We start from the raw sequence: 23223 nt of genomic DNA, 5'->3' as shown, positions 1-23223 counted from the left end.
TCCTGCCCAAATGATGTTGGCAATTTCTGTTTCTGGAGGCACTTAACCCACCCTTCATCTTTCCTTGGTTATCTTTCAACAAAAGGCTTCAGAAACCTATCTGGAATCATGCACAGTGCTCTGCCACTGTGTTCTGTATTGAAAGATACCAAGCAGGGTGAAAGGGTTTTATTTCACATGCAGCAGAACAAGGGCAGGATGTGGTACATCCAGTACAGCTATTGACTGAAGCAGTGCCCTCAATAGTAGTAAGTGACACTCATAATTTAAATATTTAAAGACTGTATTGACATAGTAATCCCACAGATGTTCCAGCACCGAAGCAACCAGTCTCTGGAAAGCACTTGGATTTAATCCATCATCAGTGAAAATGATTTTTTTTTTCTTTGACTTAAGGAAACTGTGAAACCTGCTAGCTAAGGACAGTAACTGGGAGGTAGGTCACATGACCTCTAGACAGAGCAAGGACGCTCCAAAGGTGTAGTGGGAACAGGCATACAGACAACTGAGCACAGCGGACTGCTGTCGACCCCTTCCCAACTCCTACAGCAGCTGCGTTCCCTATCAGCGTGAAGCTTGAAAGTCTGACCTGGAGCAGCGGGGTCATGCTAGCTGAGGCACAGCACTGTAGAAGCAATAGGGTCTGGTAAGTCAGTTCAAGCACAGACCTTATCTCATCACCTCCAGACCCAACATGTCGCCAACAGTGCCCCTCTTTAGCTGGGGAAAAGTGGGTGTTGGGTGCAGCACAAAAGGACAAAGTCTAGTGCAATGTGTGACCCTGAGACTTCCTGGGTCCAGCCATAGGTACCACACCACATTCTGTGTGGCAGGGAGAGGGAGTGACCAAAGCAGGATGCAGAGTGGCAAGAGGTGTCTTCCCCTGAAAGGCTTATGGGGAGCACAGCAGTTTATTTCATGCCAAGCACGAGGTAGTGAGTAGGACGGCCTGTTCCCACTGCAGGAGGTACGCCTTTCCCAGAAAGCCACAGTACCTGCTTCTGAAGGGAAACACTGGCACTTCCGTTTTCCTTCCTATCCCTAGTTGAGGCTATCAGGCCTAGTTCCCTGTCCTGCTACGATGTCCATAGGACACAACCTGCCACTGTAAGCAAGCACATCACTCACTCATTGGCCACCGCGGGATGCTACTGCTTGCAGAAAGTGAAGACTACAGTATTCCACATGGCTCACTCTGGGCCACTGCTGCCCACTTGAGTTCAGGAGCAGCAGTGCCTACTGGAAAAGGAAGAATCATGGAACACCAAGGAGAGGTATAGTCACAAGCCATGCCTCTTCAGGGTGTAAAGACATAGTTCTTGAAGGGGTTGGAGAGGCACTGTTCAGAGCCCTCTCCTGATATCAAGGAATGCCAGTAAAAAAAAAGGGGAATCTTATTCCAGGCCCAGAGTCCATCATCCCAGAGTGGCCAATGAAGCCACAGGGGACTCCCCACCCACACAGTACGGCTACTTCAAGTCACACAGGTAGATAAAACAGGTCCTTTTAGGGGCCCAGATGACCAAAGCAGCAGCTTGGTTCCTGACAGAAGTGTCCAGGCCCCGATCCACACCAAGCTGTAAACACTGTCCAGGGTGTACAGTGGCTGGACTAACCAGAGCCTGTCTCCGGGCTGCCTGCCTTCCAAGTAGAGATGGCAACATTTGCTGGGGTCATAGGTTCCCCCACTGCTCCACAGGAGGAAACTGGTCCACTTCACCCAATTCTGTGCTCAGCTGCTCCCCCAGAGCAAAGGTCAATTTATACCGAAGCCGTACCTTTTCCTGTAATTAGAGGGTTGCAGATGAGAATCAGTCCAGGAGTTCCCTCTCCTAGACACCGTCTCCCCTGCCACACTCATGACTCTGCCTGAGGGATGCATTTGCACCGCCATGTCCACCCATGCTCAGTCCCTTAACCTGGGACTAATCTTAATCTGGGGCAGTGGACCCCAGGTGGGTTGTCCCATGCTTACCTTCATTGGATTAGCCAGCAGCATGACCTGGGTGATGGCTGCAGGTGGCTGGACAGGACTAAATGGAGAAAGTTCTGTCCCAGAGGGTGGCTGCAACTTCACTTTCATTGACTGAAGACAAAAAAGAAGCTCCTTTGAAGAGAATGGTCCAGGTGTCTCAGAGACACCAAGTGTCACCTGCTGGCTACCGAAAGGCAGTCAACACGGTAGGTTCAGGCTAAGGGAGACGAAGATACCTTGGGCACTGCGGCCTGCAGCACTATGCTCTTGACTGGCAGTGGAGCTGTATTCAGCATGGAAACCACCACTACCAGCACATCAGGCCGTCCTGGCGGACACTCCTTAGCAAAGTGGAAAAGGATGCGGAAGCCATTTTTATCATAGGCTGTCACGGGAAGGGCACTGCCTGCAAGAAGGTATTACGTGAGTAAGTGTGGTAGGGGAGCATGGCAAGGGCCCTGCGGAGTCCTAAGGTACTACGGGTTGGAGAAAAGCCAGTATGGCTTGTGGAGTACTGGAGAGGACCAAGGTCACACAGCTGCTGTAAGGAGCTGAGGGGGCTGCAGAAATGAGCAGCAGAGTGGTTAAGAGCACTTGTCATTCTTGCAAAGGATCTAGGTTTCTAGAACCCATTATTGGTCAGCTCACAACTGCCTGCAACTCCAGTTTCAGGAGGCCTGACACCCTCTAACCTCTGTGGACACATGTCAAGCACATGCATACACCAAGGTACACAGACATTCATAAGTAATAAAAAACACAACTTTAAAAAAGATGTGAGACAGCAGGCAAGCAGACCCTTAACAGTAAGGGACTTCTGCATAGACAGAATCCACCGATCACATAGCCTACACACACCACAGCTGAGGCTGACCGCCGGTCCCCAGCACTTACTAGGCTTGATCGATTCCAGGGGCACATGGACACTGGCCAGGGAGAGCTCTGGGCCCTTCTGAGGGCTGCCTTGGGACTGGAAGGCCGGTGACTGGAAGAGAGGGCTTCCAGGCCCAGTGGAGAAGGGCAGGAGAGGCCTGGCTGGGGCAGAGGCAGGAAGCAGCGGGGAGGCAGTGGGCCCAGGAGAAAAGCAAGAAACAGGTTTCACCAAGCCTGAGGTCCTGGAGGCAAGGAAGGCAAGTCAGAGAGCAGAACTACCAGGCAAGCCCTCATCCAAAGCCAGGCCCCAGCTACCCCAGGCCCTAGCTACCCCAGGCCCCAGCTACCCCAGGCCACTGGCCTCTAGCCTGACTAATAGGACCAAAAGGGATCCACAGACTCCATCCTCTGAAGCCTCCCTTTGGGCCTGTGTATGACACCCCACCCTCAGCAACCCTCTTCTCCTATCCCTTACACTTTGGCCTCTTCCAAAAGCTGGTCAAGAGCATCGAGGCGATGTGAAGTGCTGGAGCTGGGGTATTCTGGGCCTTCGGACTCAGCCTTTGGAACCAAGGCTGGAGCAGGTCCAGAAGAGAACATGAAGGAACCAGTGCTGTGGGTTGGTGCACTGGCTGGGACCACAGGAGCTGGGAAGGCAGCAGGCAGTGGAGCTTGGGACATACTTGAGGTAGAAACTGGGGGAGGGAGCAGGGGTCCATCTGAGGGGCAGGAGGCCACAGGCACTAGCCTGGAACTGAAGAAGTCCAGATCTGATGATGGTTCATTCTGCATAAAAGAAATATCAGGTGAGCAAAGACCTAGAAGGGGCTACAGAAAGGGAAGAGTTCACCACCCACCAGGCCCTTCTGAGTTGCCCATCATGACCCACAGAACCCTTAGGGAAGACCCCTTGGAGGCAGCATGTCCCAGCTCCAGCAGAGCAGACACTAGAGAATACAATAAGCTCCGGTTCTAGCGGAGAGTAGCCAGACACAGCCTAAGGAGGAATGGGTGAGCTTTGGTCCTTGGGCATTGTGGTGATGTTGCCATCACTGTGCCTCTACCTGGAACAGGTGCCACTGACTACTTCCAGTTGACTCTTTGGGAGCAGTGGGGGCTGGGTCAGTAAGGCCTAAGAACACAAAAGAAAACTCAATGAGATGAGGTCCTGGACTGAGCTGACAAGACAAGATTACTTGTAAGGAAAGTGTTCCTCTGCAGCTAGAGTGGGGAAGTAAACCCACTTCACCCTTCATGCATGACTCAAAGGCCTCCCGGAAAGAGAGGAGACAAGCTGCGCCACAGCCTACCATGTTTACCCTGCAACCCACAGGAAGGTGGCCCTGGTGGCCTCCAAAGAGTTAACTAAGAAAGCACACTAACCCTTATGCCTTCCTTCCCCTCATACCATGTGTGCACGTACCTAAACAGAGGAGTTCCTCATCCAGCAAGGAGAGGGCATTGTTCGTGCTGTCAGGCCCTGGGGTAGCCTCAGCCTGGCTGGATGAACGGCTTCGTGGAGGCCCAGAGGTTTGGGGGGGTGGAGGGAGGATAGGGATGCCTGAGGTGGGTGGGGCAGGTGCTGGGGCCAACACCGGGGATGAGCCGGGGGTGTCCTCAGCAAGGTCGATGAGAGTGCCTTGGTTACTGCAGTGGCTATTTCCTGGATGGGTCGACAGAAGAGGAACAAGGGCATTCAGGGTGAATTTAGTGTCCATGCAGCAAGAGGCAGGACCCGGACATAGCTGCTAAGGCTCTACCTTCTGGCCTAACTCTGCCATTTCTCCAGGGACACTGAAAACCACGCTTGAGAAGGCAAGAAAGCAAGTCTCCGTGCACACCTCCTGGCCTCTGGGAAGGGCTACTTGGAATGGCTCTATATCCCCTCAGGAATTCCCCGAGCACTGCCATTTGTGGCTCAATGGTCAGTCAGGACATGTGGCTGCTCTGGAGTGTCCCAGAATGGAAATCAGAATATTTACCTTCAGAGTCAGGCATGGTTGAGGTGGTCACCTCACCATTGATGATCTGCCCTTCAATAATTGTTTTGTAAGAGTTGATGACCCTGGACAGGTTGTCACTGGCCTGCAGGATGTCTCCTACAGTAGAAGAGATTGCTTACTGTGTGGCTGTGACGACTCTCACACGTCTACAGTTTTGACTCATCCTTGCCTTGACTCTATCACACTCACCCAGACTGTTGTCGTTGTCCTCTGTCTCGCTGGCTAGTTTAAATAATATCCGTCTCTTATTCTCACAACGATCAAAGAGCTCCTAAGAGAGACCCAGATATAAAACTCATAACTGAAGAGGTTCTCAGAAGTCTTATGATTCAGTGTTTATGCCCAGAAAATGGTGGGATTCCCCAACAGACCAGAGTTACTGACGGGGCTGGGAGCAGAGCTCACATCTTTGTGTCTTCAGTATCTACCAAACGACACTGCCCAAGTCATCTGTACCACTGTTAAGTAAAATGTGTCTCAGTCTGTTGATTCTGTGGGCCATGTTCTTGTGGTGGCGAGCCTGTATGTGTCTGACCTACATCCTCTGGGGCCTAAGATCTCTGGGGAAGAACTTCTGTGGCACATGCGCAGAGGACCCGAACCCACTCCCTCCGTCCAGCGCAGACTTGATGAGTCTGTTGGCTTCTTGCAGGTCACCTGGGTTCTTCAACAGCTCTGCACGTATGTTATGGTTGTGGAGCTTGGTGTTCTTGTAGGGTTCCTAACAGTGCGAGCAGAGGCTGTCCCTAACTCTTGCCTGCCTTCGGGATGCTTTTCCTCCTTGTCCAGCCCTGAGGTGAGAGTATGTGCCTAGTCTTCCTGTAGATTGTTACGGCGGGTTTGGTTGATGTCCCTGGGAGGCCTGCTCTTTTCTAAGGGGAGGAAGCAGAGGTAGATCTGGAAGAAGGGAGGAAGCTGGGGGGGGGGGGAGACTGGGGAAGGAGAAATTGCAGTAGGGATGTAATGTATGACAGAAAAATAAATAAAAAGATGTGTGTCTCAGAAGCCAATAGCCTAAGCTACAATGTCAACACCAGGCACTCAGGAAGTCTCCCACTGAGGTGTCCCCAAAGCTTAAAGGCAGAGAGTAGGAGTGAGCACCTAGGACATTATCAGGATGTCCTATCTGGAGTCACAGGCAACACATGCACTAGGAGTGGTAGCTATCTAAAACAGACACCGCCCTTCACTCACCTGACACAGTGAACAAACCCACTGAAAGCATGCACGTCCTCACCCAGACAGGACCCCACTCGGGGCAGAGCAGTCTGAACAGCGAGCCACAGCTCGAAGCCACTCACCTTCATGAGCTCTCTGTCGGCCTCTGACGAGTACTCTCGGCTGTAGTGAAGCAGCATCTCGTGGAGCAGCTTGACGTTGTTGTTAACCTCCTCCAAGGTATGGAGGCGCTTGGTCACTTTCTGGATGCGCGCCTCATCCTGCCTCAGCCAAGAGGGCGCAGTAAAAAGCAAGTTCACCTAGCTTGTCTTTCAACATCCAGACAGGGTTCAGCACTAGGGCAGAGGCCAACCCCTCATCGTGTTTCCTAGGACTCCTAGGACTCCAAGCCTCAAACCGACCCCAAGCTGTTTTAGCTCCTCCCACTGCCACTGCCACTGCCACCCTCTGCCCCTCTATGCTTTCTCCCATAGGGAACACAAGGCTCCTCCTAACCGCCCTGCAGCTCAGGGCTGCTGCTGGGGAAGAACTTTTGCGCCACACGCCCAGAGGACCAGGACCCACTCACTTCCTTCACCATGGACTTGATGAGTTTGTTGGCTTCTTGCAGGTCATCTGGGTTCTTGCTCTTCAACAGCTTGGCTAAAAGCTGGAAGAGAAGGTATCTCAAATGAAGGAAGGCAGCATGTGCCCAGCGCCACTAGGCACCAGAAGGAACTGCAATATCAAGCAAGACCCCACTGCACGCTTGGGAGGGTGGCTCATGACTACAGTAGCACCAGTTAGGCCACTGAGGCAGGAAGATGTCACATGCAAGGTCAGCTTAGGTTAGAGAGAGAGAGACTGCTTCAAAAACTGAAAGATGAAAAGGCACCCCCTCTGCTCTCACACCCACACCCAGTCCGCCTGCGATGGCTCATCTAAAAGAACTCCAGGTCCAAGACACACTTTACCTTGGATTTCTCCTCATCATCAAACACAGGGTTTTTGGGACGAGGTGGGGGAGAGGGAATCAGCGTTCTGTCCATGGGGACAGGGGGGTCCGACTGCACTATGCCTGAGAGGAGACACAAACGACAGAGCACTGCTCAGGCAACGGTCACCTTGTCCTTCACACAACAAGGGCCAAATCCCTGTGATAAGCAAGGAAGAAGAGCAGGCTACTCTCACCTCAACCCACTAGAACCTCAGCTGAGCCCTCATGACAAATTCATTCTACAGAAAGGACCTTGGCAGGACCCCGGAGACTCCCAACATTCTCTTCTTTGCCTTAACTTTCCACCTTCATTGCCACCTGAGGTTAATGGAGAGGTAAACACATACCTTGTCTCTTCAACATATGGTAGGCATCTTTAATCTTTGCTTCTTCAGGCAAGGCCAGTGTCCAGCTAAAAAGCAACTCGATGACCTTAGTCTTCACCTTTTCAGACACCCTGTCTCCCAAGTACTAGGAGGTAAAATAAAGTAAGAGTCTAATATTTGAGACGCCAAGGAAGAATTCACAGTGTGCTCCCCTCATTCCAGTTCCCATGCTGCAAACAAACCAGCACACCCTATGGTGTGATGGAGCAGGGGAGGGGACAGAGCCGGCAGTCACAACAGGGCCAAGGCCGGATCTCTGTGCTTCCATGCAGAAGCTGCCTGAGACGTTAAAAAGGGGGAATGTAATCAAGATTGATTTTTATTTACATAAGTGTCTACCATATACGTGTGGGTGCTGCAGAGGCCAGAAGTTGGTACTGGATCTCCCTCAGAGCTGTAGCAAGCACTTTTACTGCCCCCTGCCCCAAAAACACATTTTCTTTGAGGACCTTCTGAGAATGCCACCAGCATAACAACTGACTCGCTGTCTAGCTGAAGCTGTCCAGCAGAGCACAGACGCAAACCCTGTAGCTGATGGAGGCCAGGAGCACAGAGTACAGCCACCCACACTCTCCCTGGGCACACACAGCCAGGCTGGGCATCTACCAGAAGCTGCCCAGATCTCAACCCCATCAGTCCTTCCCACCTCTAGGAACCAGCTTTGCAAGTACAGGACACACAGGCTCATCTCCATGGAGAAGCTAATGGAGCAGAAAAGCCAGTATGGGAAAGAACAGCAGAAACTGCTACCAACTGACCTTTGGAGAGACGACTTTGATTAATTCATTCAAAAACCGGAACTTCCCCACTTCACTATGAAGTCTTCTGCCACAGTTCTTCATACATGCCTCCAGCACCTGTGGCCACAGAGAGCCAGTCCCTGAGGGAGCTATGGAACAAGACCCTGGTCCCCACCGCGTATTAAGAAACCAGTCCCAAGTGAAGGGATTCACCATGGGAAACGATGTGCTCCCGGGGAGGATAGAGGGTAAACTAGACCCATCACCACAGACCCTCCTTCTAACGGCATGCTCTCTAGAGACTGCTCTACAAAGGTTAGAGCAGGAAACGCTGAGTCCCAGACACCAGGAAGTCTGCTGTCAGACCTGGAAGAGGTCTTCCAGAAAGATACTGTCTTGGAACCTTAGGAGGAAAACTAAAGTCCAAAGAGAAAGTTTCTCAGGCTGGAGAGATGGCTCAGCGGTTAAGAGCACTGACTGCTCTTCCAGAGGTCCTAAGTTCAAGTCCCAGCAACTACATGGTGGCTCACAACCATCTGTAATGGGATCCGATGCCCTCCTTTGGTGTGTCTGAAGACAGCGACAGTGTAATCATAATACATAAAATAGAAAAAAAGAGAGAGAAAGTTTCTCCGACTCCTAGAATAGTCAAGTCCATTCCACAAATTGTCATTTCTGCAGGTGTAGGAGACATCTAAATCTCCTGTTTTTTGTTTAGATGATGGAACATTTCTCTTGCTTCCTTTTGATGACATGTTCCTATGCTGCTCAGGCCCCAGCATTCATTCAGCTTGCACACAGCAGTGCTTAGGTATGAATACATAGGTGTGTATGCCAGGTTAACCTCAGGTACCCTTTCTGTGATGAATTCCACCTTGTATGGAGACAGGAGCTCTCACTGGCCTGGGACTCACTGCTTAGTCTAGGCTGGCTGACCAATGAGACCCAGGAATCAGCCGTTTGTTTGTTTGTTTGTTTGCCACTCAAGAGTCACATCTGGCTTTTCTGTAGGTTCCAGTGACTGAGCCCAGGTCTCACACTTGCACAGCACTTTACCACCGAGATCAGCCAGCCTCTATACAGCGAGTGCTGGGATTAAGTGTGTGATCACATATACTGAGACAAATAGCATGTGTTAACATGCCCAGTGGTTTCTCTTTTTTCAAAATAAACATGCATACAAAAGGGAAGAGTATTTTATTTTAAGAGTATAGGTGTGTTTGTCTGCCTGTATATCTGTATACCACATGTATGCAGTACTGAAAGAAGTCAGAAGAGAACATGGGATACCCTGAAACTTGACTTAAAGATGGTTGTGATACCAGGTGTCAAGGTGGTGGCACACACTTCTAATCGCAGCACTTGGGAGGCAGAATTCTAGCCTGATCTACAGAGTAAGTTCCAGAACAGCCAGGGCTGTTAAACAGACAAACCTTGTCTCAAGAAACTATAAATAAATAAATAAGAATGGATAAAGGACTGAATAATGGTTGTAAACCTCCATGTGGTTCTGGGAATCCCTCCACATGGGTGCTGGGAATTGAACCAAGGTCCTCTGGAAGAGTGGCCAGTGCTCTTAACCATGAAACATCTTTCCCAGCTTCCAATGCTTGGTTCCTTTAAAGCACGGTTTCTCAGCTGCAGCTGGTAGACATTCTGGACTGGCCCCTCTGCCGTGGGGCTGGCTCTCCTGTGCACTCAAGGATGGTCAGCTGTAGCTCTGGTTACTATTCTCTCGTTGCCACTGTCACACCATCCCCAAAACTAAAAGCATCTCCAGACACTATCAAATGTCTTCTGGAGACCAAAACTGTCTCCTGCAATCCAGCCATGGTGGCATGGTGGCTCATGTTATTAACAACTCATTGGAGATGGAGACAAAAGGATCAACAAAAAAAAAAAAAAAAAAAAAAAAGGCAGCCCAAATTTAAAAACCAGAACCAAAACAAAACAAACAATGGGCTTAGTTGCCCTTGGGGGGAGGGGGAATCACCATTTTGAGGTCCCAGCTCCATATTGGAAGAGAGTGCTCCTGGTCTCTAAGCCTCACTGCTCTATGTCTCTAGGACCCAAATGAAATCAGGCTCAGAAAAGATGCCACAGTCCTCTCCAGCTGGCTGCTGTCTGAGGAGCAAGGAAGCACTGAGCGCTCCTTTCACTGTCGGAACAAATGCTCACCTCTGCCCTGTGGCTGTGGCTGTGAGCATGGCTCCTCACTAGAGCAGGCAGTACTTCCAGCTGTACAATACACTGTATGTACCACACTTTAAGTCAAGACTACCTAGGTCCTCTCTGAGCCCCACACTGGTGCCCCTCAGGGACCTGTGCAGGCTCCATGGCAGCTCTGGAGGCTGAGGACTTGTGGACCAGCTGACTGCAATGCTCTACACACACCCAACTTATATCAGGGACTTTCTACTGGACTCTGGGCAGGAGTCTGGTTACTATCAATGGCCTAATGTGTGTGTGAGGAGAGACTTGAGCAAGTGAACATCCACTGCTGTCCTCTTGGACAGCAAAGACCTACCGTGAGGGCCTGCACTGCCTCCCATTCCTGTGGAGACTGGATCTTGTGGGCCAGGAGTCGCACAGCAATCTGGGGCCTGATAGACAAGCACACTACAATCAGTCTGCAGATGGAGGGCCAACTGGCCAGACTTCCTTGGCAAGCGCTTGCTTGCTTGCTCCTGCTCTCGCTCTCCCTTTCCCTCTGGTACTCACCCTTCAAGCTCTTTGTTGATCTGATCACAGAAGCCAATGATATATTCCCAGTCTTCCTGGCGGTTGGAAGGATTGGTAGCTTTATCTTGAAACAAAACACAAAGGATAACTGACTGTTAAAAGAGCAACTCATAACACAAGGATATCTCCACAATTTTTAAACAACAAAATATTGCTTCCAAATCTGTTTCATAAGAATACCTCCAGAATTCAGTCAGCAAATACAAATCTTGCTTTCTGTCCAATATTTTTAGAAGTTTCAGTAAAAAAAGAAAAAAACCTCATGGAAGTCAGAGTAGATTGGGATCCAAAGGACAAACACAAACTTGAATGATCAGAGTTCTCACTGACCTTCAAGGTCCTGAGTTCAATTCCCAGCAACCACATGGTGGCTCACAACCATCTGTAATGGGATCTGATGCCCTCTTCTGGTGTGTCTGAAGACAGCTACAGTATACTAATAAGTGTAAATTTAAATAAATATGCTGCTTTAAAGTTTTATTTTAAAAAAATGGCCTCAGGTGGCTACAACACTTCAAGAAACTTGCACATTTTACTACATAACTGTTATGGTTTGGATATGCCTGGCCCAGGGAGTGGCACTATTAGAAAGTAAGGTCCAGTTGGAGTAGGTGTGTCACTGAGGATGTGGCTTTAAGACCCTCATCCTTGCTGCCTGGAAGCCAGTACTCTGCTAGCAGCCTTCAGATGAAGATGTAGAATTCTCAGATCCTCCTTCACTATTCCTGCCTGGACGCTGCCATGCTCCCACCTTGATGATAATGGACTGAACCTCTGAACCTGTAAGCCAGCTCCAATTAAATGTTGCCCTTATAAGAGTTGCCTTGGTCATGGTGTCTGTTCACAGCAGGAAAACCCTAAGACAACAACCAATGCTAATAAATGGAGCTGGGTGGTCAGCAGGAGCAACAAGTGTCTCTGAGAAGCTGAAGATAGGCTGAATTAGGTAAAAAATAAATAAATAAAAATGAGTATTTTCTACGGATCCTTCACAAAGATTTTCAGGACCAAATCTTTCTTAATCTTTAAAGACTTTTGAAGTTGCACAGGACCCTCTACAAATGCTTTCAGCTCTAATGAAACATCTTTCAATCTTGTGCAGACTTCTCCTGCATAAAGAGCTCTGTCACGTGATTTCAGTGCCCTCAGGTTTAAATGGTCTTCAATGGTCAAGTACAGGTAGATGCTGAGAGCATCTTGAGAGCATGGAGTTGTGGAATCCCAGCACTGAAGGTGAAGCCCAGGTACATTTGTTCTGGCCTTCTCTGCTCCTCTGGAACCTGTGCTGAAGGAAGATGGCCCAGCTGAGTGAGGTGAACGGCTTCTGGTCTAATACAAATCTAGCAAGCTACTTGCTATTCAGGGCTTCGGGCTCAGACAAACAGGAAAGCCTGGAGCACATCTTCTCCAGACAGTCTCAACTCCCTGTGGTGACAGACTTGTTAACACTAGATGGGCTAACCTCCTAAGTTTCCTGATTTTGGTTCTAAATGTGGCTGTTTTCTTCTTTACACTGATTTACTTGGGGGATGGCAGTGGGGCTCAAGTGCTGTGACTATGGAAGTCCAAGGACAACCTATAGGAACTGGTTCTCTATCATTTGATTCCTGAAAATCAATCTCAGACTTGGTGGCAAGCATCTTTACTGGTTGAGCCACCCCACTTCTTTCTACCCTCTTTTAGATTCTCATAGTTCAGCCCAGACTGGTCTTGAACTCAGCATTATCTTTCTACCTTGGAATCTCAAAACACCAAAATTGTAGGTATGCATCACCATAACAAGCTGTGTTTTCTTAACTTTAAAAATCACCATTTGGCTAGGCAGTGGTAGTGCATGCTTTTAATCCCAGTACTTGGGAGGCAGAGGCAAGAGATCTTTGTGAGTTCCAGGACAGCCTGATCTGCAGTGTGAGTTCCAGGACAGCCAGGATTATACAGAGAAAACTGTCTCGGAAAACAAACCAGAACAACAACAACATCACTATTTAGTCTGGGTCTGGTAGCATAGGCCAAACTGCTTGAGAAGCTGAAGCAGGAGGCTTAAAAGTTCAAGGCTAGCCTGAAAGAGAAAGTTTTAAGGTTAACCTAGGCAACAAAACTTCATTTCATAATTTAAAAAAAAATTATTTATTCATTTTATGTATGTAAGTACACTGTTGCTGTCTTTAGACACCCCATAAGAGGGCATCAGATCCCATTACAGATGGCTGTGAGCCACCATGTGGTTGCTGGGACTTGAACTCAGAACCTCTGGAAGAGCAGTCAGTGTTCTTAACCACTGAGCCATCTCTCCAGCCCGTTTCACATTTTTTTTAAAAAAGGAAAATAGAAAAGGAAGGCTGGGGCTATAGCTCAGCAGTAGAAGACTTGCCTAGCATGCACAAGGCCCTTGGTTCAATGACAAATGCCAATAAACAAAAGCAAAGGCAGGCTGGGAACAGTACAGTGGATGCTCACAATCTCAACTTTCATTGAGACAGACAGAAGGAAGGAAGGAAGGAAGGCATTCCAGGCAGCTTAAGTAGCAAGGGGATCCTGTTTTCCCCTGCCCACAAATCACCAGTAAGGTGGGGGACTGAATCCTTTGTTTTCTTTTTCTTTTTCGAGACAGGGTTTCTCTGTGTAGCCCTGGCTGTCCTGGAGCTCACTCTGAAGACCAGGCTGGCCTCGAACTCAGAAATCTGCCTGCCTCTGCCTCCCAAGTGCTGGGATTAAAGGCATGCGCCACCACTGCCCGGCTACTGAGTCCTAAGAATTCATCCTTCCATCAAGAAAAGAGCATCTGAGCAGAGAGGTCTTCTCAGGGTGGGGCTGGATCCGCCTGACAACACTTTTTGACTGGTTTCAGCAAGAAGACTCTGGTGGTTAAATTTTATATTTAGAAAGTGAAGCCACATGGCATAGGCCCATGTGGTGGTCTTGTTGGAAGAGGTGTGTCACTGGGGCGGGCTTTGAGGGTTTAAAAGCCCACATCATTCCGTAGCTCCCTGCATCAAGGGTGTATCTCAAGATGCAAGCTCTCAGCCACTGCTCCAGTGCCATTCCTGTCTGCCTGCTGCCAGGCTCCTACCACAATAGTCAAAGACTTACCCTCTGAGACTGTAAACCCCCAATTAAACACTGTCTTCCACAATGCTTAGTCATGGGGTCTTAGTCAGGGCAATAGAAAAGTAACTATAAGATAAATAGTAAATAGATTTGAGGGAACTCCAGTATTTGAGGCCTGCAAGCTCCTGGCTTCAATCTCTAGTAACAAGTACAAGTTTATAAATTTATATGTAGAGTGAAAAAATGTGGCCAGAGCTTTTTTATTTGTTTGCTTTGAGACAGGGCCTTATGTAGACCAGGCTAGGCTGCAAATCACTAAATAGTCAAGCATGATCTTGACTCCTGATGCTCTAGCCTCTGCTTCCAAGTGCTGGGATTACAGATATATGACACCAAAGTGGCTGTCCTCAATCCTTAAAGATAATTTCAGCACTCGAGGCAGAGGCGATCCAACTCTTGAGTTCAAGGCCAGTATGTTCTACAGAGTGAGTTCCAGGACAGCCACATCTATAGAAACTCTCTTGGGGAAAAAAAAAAAAAAAGAGGGATTATTTTATTCAGCAGTGTCCATATGTCAAGAAATGGTTGACCAGCTGGGTATGGTGGCACATACCTTTAAACCCAATACTTGGGATACAGAGGCAGTGGATCTCTGGAGTTCAAGGCCAGTCTGATCTACAAAGCAAGTTCTAAGACAGCCAGGGCTACAGATGGAGAAAACCAGTTTCAAAAAACAAACAACAATAACACAAAGAAAAAGAAAAAAGAAGGACACTGAGAGACCTGCCCCACACCCAGTGCTTCCCTCCTTAACTGTCACAAAACTTATACCGTGGACAATGGGAAACTGTCTTCCAAACCGAGTAACATGAGGACTCTTTCCACAAAACACACCTTCAAAGGAAACTCTCCCCAAGCTTGCTTAGCTTCTAGCAGCACTTCCACACCTACTGTGTGTACAGGAACACTGCCTGCACAGGGCACAAAATACATTCTGGCGCCACTCCCTGGTGTCTGAGCTCACACGCACACTGTCACCCAGAGCAGCCACAACTCCTGAGGGTGTATGAGGTGACTCTAGCTCTGCGTGCCCAGCCATTCCCCCCACTCCACGCTCTCCCTCTTGCAGAAGCCTACCAACAGTGGAGTTCTCTGCTGTAAACCTGGCCCTGAACCACCCCTCTGGGTCCTGGTCTGACTCAGTTTGGCTATTTTGGGTCTCTGGTGGAAACCTCATTCTCTGCTGCTTCCATCCCTCCAGATTTCCTACCCTCCTCTTCTGCTTAACCACTGCTAGCCTCAACTCCTACATGACATCAGAAGATAAGGATGAAAATAGCCAGCCTTGACTATTCTAACTCTTCATGGCTTGAGCCTCTCCAAAGTTTCAAGTTGCACACGGCGATGACTAGAAATAAGCAGACCCAAGAGCCAAAAGCACAGCAAAGGAAGGAAGTAAGGGGTTATGGTCAACCTGCCCTGCTGTGCCTTTTTTTTTTTTTTTTTTGGAGACAGAGTTGATTTGTATAGCCATGGTTGTCCTGGAACTAGTTCTGTGTCTGTAGAACTGGCCTCCAACTCAGAGATCCACCTGTCTCTGCCTCCCAAGTGCAGGAAGAAAAAACACCCATGGAAAATGAATGCTTTAACCACTGCAGTTGTCCGAGATGCTTCGAGCTTGCACATATCTCAAAATAAGACACTGGAGAAACTACAGATTCAGTACAAAACAGCTGCACACAGCCACACCTTTGAGAAGTAGTGCTTCTGTGCGAGCATGTGAGGAGGAAATCAGACCCAGGCAAGACCATTACTATGTTCCTTTGATACAAACCTAAGCCTGAGAACCCATCACTTCTCCTTCCTAACTTCCCCTATTTCTATACAGTGTCTGCCACTATTCAAAAGCACAGTGGTACCCACTCCCAAGCCCAGGTCTAAAGCCCTACTGCTGTCCCTTCCCTACCTGCTCCTGAGGTCACCCACACCTTCAATTTTTATCACATATTTACTCACTGTTCTATGTGGGAAGGGGTGGAGATGTGTGGTATGTCACAAATGTGATGGTCAAATGACAACTTGAAGAAGTTGGTTCTCTTTCCACCATGTGGTTCTCCAGGATGAAACTCAGGTCCTAAAGCTCAGTAGCAGGTGACCTCACCTGCGGAACCACCTTCCTAATCCCTGTCTCTGCACCAATCTTTCTCAGTCATGTCCTCCCAGCGTGCCCTCTAACCCACTTCCACCTCTTCTCTCACACTGGATCACACTGGGCATGTGGATGGCGTAGCACACACATACACACGCACGCACTCGAACACAGGCACTTCTCCCCTCCTCACTGCTATGGTTCTAGTGATTGAACTCAAGTGTAGCGCAAAGGAAGCACTCACTGAGCCATCTTGCCTATGCTGTTCGGTTTGTCTCTTTTCGGAACGGTCTCACCCTGTAACCCTTAATGGCACTAATTCTTTATGTATCCCAGCTGGCCTCAACTTCGAGAGATGCTCCTGCCTCACCTTCCAAGTGCTGGGAAATCCTCCTAACAGGGTGGTTTCATCAGGTGTGAGAAGAATGGGAACCTGTTAACCGCTGTCAACATGTAAATGCCCAGTGTCTCAGACAGCCCTAACTTGCAGCTGGCCTCCCCTGTACTCCTATAGTTGTTAACTGGTGTGCTCTACGCACCGCCCGCCACCCAGCGTTCTCATGGTGGTTCCCTTTTTTTTTTTTTTTTTTTTTTTTTTTGGCCTAGCTTATGCTATTTTCTCCTTCTGTCTCAGGTCATTCTCCGCTTCCTCTTCCCCAGTTACCTAAACAAACCTGCATTTCAGTACTTAGGTTGCCACTTAGAATCTTCACTGCCTCAATTTCTATCCATTCTGATAGCACATCCATCGAAGTAAGGCAAGACTGCTTGAATTTCCTGGACCTTTTTGTTTTATTTCTGTGTTTGTAAGGCTGGCATGGAACCCAGCGCCTAGCACACGTTAAGTTAAGAGGGCCACCTCGGAACAAGTGTTTAAACTTTGTTGTTCACTTCAGCAGCCCATACACTACAATTGGAAAAATTCCTGAAACACTGCCCCCCACACCCCTTCTTTTCCAGACAGGGTTTCACCATGTAGTTCTAGCTGTCCTGCAACTCATTCTGTAGACCAGGCTAGCTTTGAACTTACAGAGATCCACCTGCCTCTGCCTTCCAAGTGCTAGGATTAAAGGTGTGCACCACTACACCTGGCTAAAGTAAACTCCTTAATACTTAGTAAGCACGAGCTGGATGTCCCAAGCAAGCCCCAGGAGACAGCTCAAGTCATCAGGAGATGGTTTAATGGAATATTCTGATAGGTTTGAAGCATATAACTAAGCAAGGGGAGGAGGGTTTCAGGGTTAATGAGAACAGTGTGTGCTGCTGGGAAAACATCAGAAGACTATCAAAGAAAAAGACAGGTAATGGCCAGAGACAGACTGGGAGGAGGGTAGCAGGTTTGGCAGCCCTGGAATGATGATAAATTATAACTGTTGTCTTAGAAGCACGCAGAGCAGACTAAGGAGGGGCTGCTGCAGTAATTCAGGCAAACTGTAGGTGACAAGGACCTTCTCTGAGATGGCACTGACTGGTTCACTGATTGGTACAAGTCACACCATCTAGTCAGAGGGTGACCATCTGAAATCCCAGCAGTTCAAGATAGAACAGAAAGAACAGGCGTTTAAGGCCAGTCTCAGGTTCACAGCAAGTTTGAGGCCAGCCTTGGCTTCCTGAGACTCTGTCTCACAAAAACAAAACAACTAAATCAACCCCACTTAGCACAGCTTAGGTCATTTAAGTTACCCCTATTTTCCTGTTACCATCTGTGCAGTGCATCAATTCTGCTCTGGCTATTACCCAGTTGCATGGTTCCAGGAAAACGGTCTGAGTAGAGTCAGAATGTTCTATTTGAATTGTGGCAACAGAACCTGTTTCATTAGGTGAGATACTTGGTCTACAATTTCAATTATTTTCATCTTTCAAAAAGGGGATTGGAAGCCAGGCCTGGTGGCACAAACTTTTAATCCTAGCTCTGGGGAGGCAGAGGCAGGAGGATCTCTGTGAGCTGGAAGGCAGCCTGGTCGTCTATACAGGGGGTTCCAGGACAGTCTGGCACTCTACAGTGATCTCTAGCCAGCGTTTTCACTTTCAGAGAGAAAGTTTCATATTTGACTTATTTACGTTGAGCTCACTTGTAGGCCGGGCAGGCCCTGCCTCATCACCCACAACAGTTGGTTGGGACTACAGGACGGACTGTATACTGGGCTCCCTGGGCAAATGATTTTAACCAGCGCCTGTAATCCAGCACCGTGCACTCCTCAGAGAACTGTTCCATATAGGGAGATGGCTCTGTGACCTGCCTGCAAATATCAGACATTGCAAATGTAATCTTACTTTTTTTTTGGGGGGGGGGGGAGGGATGTAGCTCCCCTTAAAGCTTAATTTCAATCTCCTGAAGGATATTTCTTAAGGAAGGCCATGCAGCTAGGAACAACATTCACGACATCAAAGAGACAACTGTATTCAGTGAAAGACCTCCAGCATCTATAAAGGAATCTTATCTAACTTCTGTCTCCATTTAAGAGCGACATTAACCCTTCATAAGGCGCGACCAACCGGCCTTGTTAACCCTACTAAAATAAACGTGAGGACAGCAACACACCGATCTAGCAAGAGATTCTCCGATCTTTGATTTACTCAAGAGTGGGTTATCTCCTTAAATATGACAGGGGGGAGGGAGAGGGGAAGAGAGAGGGGGGAGGAGCGCGAGCGAGCCGCTTCAATACACATTTAGCAAGCTATTTGGTACTCTGTTGCCTGTAGTCAGGCTTTGGAAAACAATTCTCACTTCAAGCATCCTGACTGAGGAAATGAGGTCTATCTAGTCCACGGTCACCATCCTGAAGCTGCCAGCTGTGCGCGCGCGCGGCACCACTCAACACTCCCAGAGGGACCAGCCCAGATCCAGAGCTTTCCCATTCTTGGGGCTTTGGGGGTACACGGTCTCAGAGCACAGGTCGGGGGCAGTCCCACCTCAACCTCCCCAACGCGCCCGCCTGTCAGCCCGAAGAACCCGGGTGTCGCTTTCCCGGGCCTGCTGGATCTCGAGCTGCAGGTGTCATCCGCGGGAGCCTGAGGACGCGCAGCGGGGAAGGGCCCTTGCTCGCTAAGGGGTGTGAACGCGGGATGCTCGCGGCGAGGCGACGCCGGGCGCGGACTGCTACCGGCCGCCGCCGCCGCGGAGGGGGTGGCGGAGGGAGGGAGGAAGGAAGGCGGCCCGTGGCTGGAAGTCAGGTAGAGGCGGCCCCGGATACTCACTCAGCCAGGACTCCAGGCTCTCCCCTTCCGCCTCCGCCATATTGCAGCCGCCCGGTCCGGCCCTGCACCCTCAAACCTCGCGAGGTTCTGCGCGAGCAGGTCGGGGGCGGGGCCTGCATGGGGACCCGAGAGCGCCGGGTGTTGCGGTCCACAGGCGCGCCGGACCGTGTCGGATACCGCGAAGGCGAGAGTATTTTCCTGCTGCTTCCTCGGTGGACACCCTTGACGTAAATCCCACACCTGAGCAGACGGTGCAGGTTTTCATCCGTATCCTGCCACTCACTCAGGCGCGCCGTGGGCAGCCCTCCGAGGTCCTGACAGCGGCCAAGATGGCTGCCCCCGCACTGCGGGCTGCGCGTCGGTGGTCCGGGCTGGCCCTGGGAGTGAGGTGTGCAGTGTGGAACCTTCCAGGGTGAGAAGGCACCGCGTAGCCGGGGCTGCCGCTCGGGCTCTTACGGGAGGACCTGGGCAAAGGAAAGAAGCCACAGACAAGCTGCGCTGAGTCCTGGCGGGGCACCGAGATGGCTGACTCAAGGCATTAGACGGGCCGGTTTGAGGGCTTAGTAGCTGGCCCCTTGCCTGACGGGCTGGGATGACCTAGTCCGGATCTACCCCGAGCCGAAAGTGCGCCCCTGCTAGAGATCTCAGAACTGGGATTGCCTAGGCGGTTGGGGAGAGCCGGCTTAAAGTGGGGCTTGCAAAGGAAATGGCCAGTTTTGGAGGGGGCTTCCTACCTCTTGTGAGAGTCAAAACCATTGTCAGGTTTAGCTTGCGCTCCCAGCGCGGCTGTCCCTCGTCAGCGTGATGGCAAGCAGGCTTACTGTTAAGTCAACCTTGTTGACTGTTGTGGAGTCACAGATTCATCTGTGGAGTCCTCTCGTCTGCTTCCTCCTTTTCCCACTCCCAGGCTCACACAGGTGAGGTGGAGCCGCTATGCCCCCGAATTCAAGGATCCTGTGATTGACAAGGAATATTACCGCAAGCCGGTGGCGGAACTCACCGAAGAGGAGAAGTATGAGCAGGAGCTCAAGAAAACCCAGCTCATCAAAGCTGCGGCTGCCGCTGAAACTAGCTCGGTGTTCGCAGACCCTGTCATCAGGTGAGGTGCACATGCTCCTCTTCTGTGGGCTGCAACGAGCCCGGGGACGGTTTCTGCTGAGGGATCCGTAGTACAGCCTTGGAAAGCTAAACATGGTTTTCTCCTTGAAGCAAATTCACCAACATGATGATGAAGGGAGGCAACAAAGTTCTGGCCCGATCCCTCATGGCCCAGGTAAGCCTGCTCCTTCCTCTTTGGTTTTTCTTTCTTTTCCCTCTGGCTTTCTTCTGTGTCTACGTTTTACACCATAGCTTCAAAACTAGGCAACAGGTATCTATTCCTGTCATTCAGATTTCCAAGATCTGGGATTAATAATGCCCACCTCAAATCCCATCACTAGAGAGGCATTTGATTCCAGCACTCAAGAGGCAGAGACAAGTCAGATCTCTGAGGTCAAGGCCAGCCTGATCTAGAGTGAATTCTAGAACGGAGCTACATAGTGAGATCCTGTCTTAAAAACAAGAGCCAGAGGTACGCAGATCTCTGAGTTCCAGGACAGCCAGAGCTCCATAGTGAGACCTAATCTACCTAATCTTGGGGTGGGGCTTGGGGAACAACCAAACAACAAAAGAGGCAGAGTCAGGAAAGGTTTGAGGTCAGAGTGGTCAAAAGCTAGTTTTACCTCCACCAAAGTCCTCCAGAAGTTTCCCATTCTGTCATCATTAAAAAAAGTTCTTGGCTGGGTAGTGGTGATTCACACCTTTAATCCCAGCACTTGGGAAACAGAGGCAGGTGGATCTCTGTGAGTTTGAGGCCAACCTGATCTGCACAGTAAGTTCTAGGACAGCCAGGGCTACCCAGGGAAACCCTGTCTCAAAACAAGAATAATCTCAGCCTGTTCTTGGTGTCATAGTCTAGCAAAGCAGGAGACATTTAAACTCTACTTTTTCTGAAAGAGGATCTTGTGGGGCACGGTCTAGCCTGGACCTTGCTGTGCACTTGGATAACCTTCAACTCCTGATTCTCCTGCCTCCAGCCCCCAAGTGCAGTCACAGGTGTGCACTCTCTCAGGTGAGCTGGTGAACGTAGGCCCGAACAGCCTTGTCTCTTTGCAGACTCTGGAAGCTGTGAAGAGGAAGCAGTTTGAGAAGTACCGTGCTGCCTCCGCCGAGGAGCAGGCCGCCATTGAACGGAACCCCTACAGGATCTTCCACGGGGCACTGAAAAACTGTGAGCCTGTGATTGGGTTGGTGCCTATCCTCAAAGGGGGCCACTTCTACCAGGTGAGTGGGGAGCCTGCCTGTGAGACAGGTTGGGGTGGGGGGTATGAGGAGAGTGTCCAGAGATGGGCCAAGTGTAATAACCCTAGAAATTGGGGACTGTCAGAATCTGCTTGTCTGAGGCCCAAAGTATAAATGCCACAGGCAGAGGACAAGTTGTCCAGTGTCCTATAGCCTAAGCTATGAACTCTTGGTAAAGGACTGTGTTTACTCTCCATTGTTTGAAATAGTCCTGGACCCACGACCATTCATCATTACTGATCTGAAGTAGTGGTCCCTATCTCAGCAGTTAACTACTTTGTATTATTATAGGTTATTTTCCCTTTAGTATTAGCTCCTAAGATCAGGGGATTTTTTTTTTCACTGTCTTTGGTGTGTGGTATGAAGTGGGTGCCAGGCAAGTGGTTCTTGTACAAAAAGTCGTGTTTTTAGGTACCCTTGGTCTGAAGCAGCTGGCTTGGCTCGGGCAGCAAGATTTTCCCAGTTGGTGCTTGTGTCGACTTGACAAAGCTTCCTCTGGTGAAGAAAAGTGCTTAATGCTTACACGGGAATGTTCTTTAGTCAGAGGTCCCTGAGAGAAAGAAAAGTCTGAGAAGAGATGGGTTTCTGTCCTCAGGGCCCATCCCAGGAGTAGTCCACAGACAGTACACGGTAACTTCTGTTAGGCCCAGCTCAGCTTGCCTCTTGGTCCAGGTCCCTGTGCCTCTGGCTGACCGGCGCCGGCGGTTCCTGGCCATGAAATGGATGATCACAGAGTGCCGCGAGAATAAGCCGCGCCGCATGCTGATGCCAGAGAAGCTGTCGCATGAGCTGCTGGAAGCTTTTCATAACCGGGGTCCCGTGATCAAGAGGAAGCACAACATGCATAAGATGGCAGAGGCCAACCGCGCCCTGGCCCACTACCGCTGGTGGTAGTGGGAGAGGAGGGATGGAAAGGACATGCGTGAGAAACCGTTGCGGGCTGGAGAGGCGGCTCGGTGGGTAGAAGCACTGCTCTTTGCAAACGGCCTGGTTTGGTTCCCAGCACCCACGTGGAGGCTCACTAACCACCTGTAACTCCTCTTCCAAAGGCTCCAACACCTTCTGACTGCTGTGGGTGCCAGGCAGGCACATGGTACACAGAACGTGTGTGCAAACAAAGGATCTATGTTTACAGCACCACTAATAAATGTTAAAAACACTTGAGCTACTGTCCTGTTGGAAAGTTCTGGAAGGAAGTTAAGGATGGAGAGTGCTGTTTGTAATGCAGTCTTCATCCTGTGAAGCTCTTTGATTCTCTGTGCTGGCTAGAAGTTGGGTGGTATGGGTCAAGCGAAGCTGCCTCTCACATGGGAAACCCCTCAGCAGATTGGTTCCCTGCTTCCCCGCCCCCATAAAGACAGAGTGTGTCTCCTTAGAGATTTCCTCCAAGAAACTCAGGATCTAATCCAGTCTGGATTAGAATAAAGACCTCTGGGACTGGAGAGATGGCTCAGTGGTTAAGAGCACTGACTGCTCTTCCAGAGGTCCTGAGTTCAATTCTCAGCAACCACATGGTGGCTCACAACCATCTGTAATGGGATCTGATGCACTCTCCTGGTGTGTCTGAAGACAGCAACAGTGTACACATATACATAACTCTTAAAAACATAACAA

General features: G+C 49.8%; 2 protein-coding genes across 7 annotated transcripts; one reads left to right on the top strand and one right to left on the bottom strand.

Moving 5' to 3' along the window:
• Positions 1–153: 153 nt before the first annotated feature.
• Positions 154–19409, bottom strand: Gga3 (golgi associated, gamma adaptin ear containing, ARF binding protein 3). Of its 5 annotated transcripts, none has more exons than XM_034504820.2 (17): positions 19270–19409; positions 10854–10938; positions 10660–10735; positions 8151–8249; positions 7354–7477; positions 6984–7087; positions 6599–6679; positions 6153–6290; positions 5041–5122; positions 4831–4947; positions 4272–4511; positions 3913–3980; positions 3324–3634; positions 2870–3090; positions 2212–2381; positions 1976–2086; positions 154–1784 (listed from the first exon to the last, which is right to left on the bottom strand). In XM_034504820.2, exons 1-17 carry the CDS (start codon positions 19307–19309, stop codon positions 1674–1676), a joined length of 2178 nt encoding a protein of 725 aa, XP_034360711.1. In that variant the 5' UTR covers positions 19310–19409; the 3' UTR covers positions 154–1673. The 5 variants fall into 5 exon arrangements, with proteins under 5 accessions (XP_034360711.1, XP_076791587.1, XP_076791588.1 ...); XM_076935472.1 differs by having other exon boundaries at positions 8151–8296; positions 19270–19348; XM_076935473.1 differs by lacking the exon at positions 19270–19409 and adding an exon at positions 18985–19042 and having other exon boundaries at positions 8151–8296.
• A 7-nt stretch (positions 19410–19416) lies between these two features.
• Mrps7 (mitochondrial ribosomal protein S7) lies at positions 19417–22773 on the top strand. 2 transcript variants are annotated; one of them, XM_034504821.2, is made up of 5 exons: positions 19417–19681; positions 20177–20368; positions 20479–20542; positions 21424–21591; positions 22282–22773. In XM_034504821.2, exons 1-5 carry the CDS (start codon positions 19599–19601, stop codon positions 22501–22503), a joined length of 729 nt encoding a protein of 242 aa, XP_034360712.1. In that variant the 5' UTR covers positions 19417–19598; the 3' UTR covers positions 22504–22773. The 2 variants fall into 2 exon arrangements, with proteins under 2 accessions (XP_034360712.1, XP_076791593.1); XM_076935478.1 differs by having other exon boundaries at positions 19468–19657.
• Positions 22774–23223: the final 450 nt, after the last annotated feature.

Source organism: Arvicanthis niloticus, chromosome 6 (assembly GCF_011762505.2).
Source record: "Arvicanthis niloticus isolate mArvNil1 chromosome 6, mArvNil1.pat.X, whole genome shotgun sequence".
Taxonomy (NCBI): domain Eukaryota; kingdom Metazoa; phylum Chordata; class Mammalia; order Rodentia; family Muridae; genus Arvicanthis; species Arvicanthis niloticus.
This window is presented reverse-complemented; position numbering and strand designations above follow the sequence as displayed.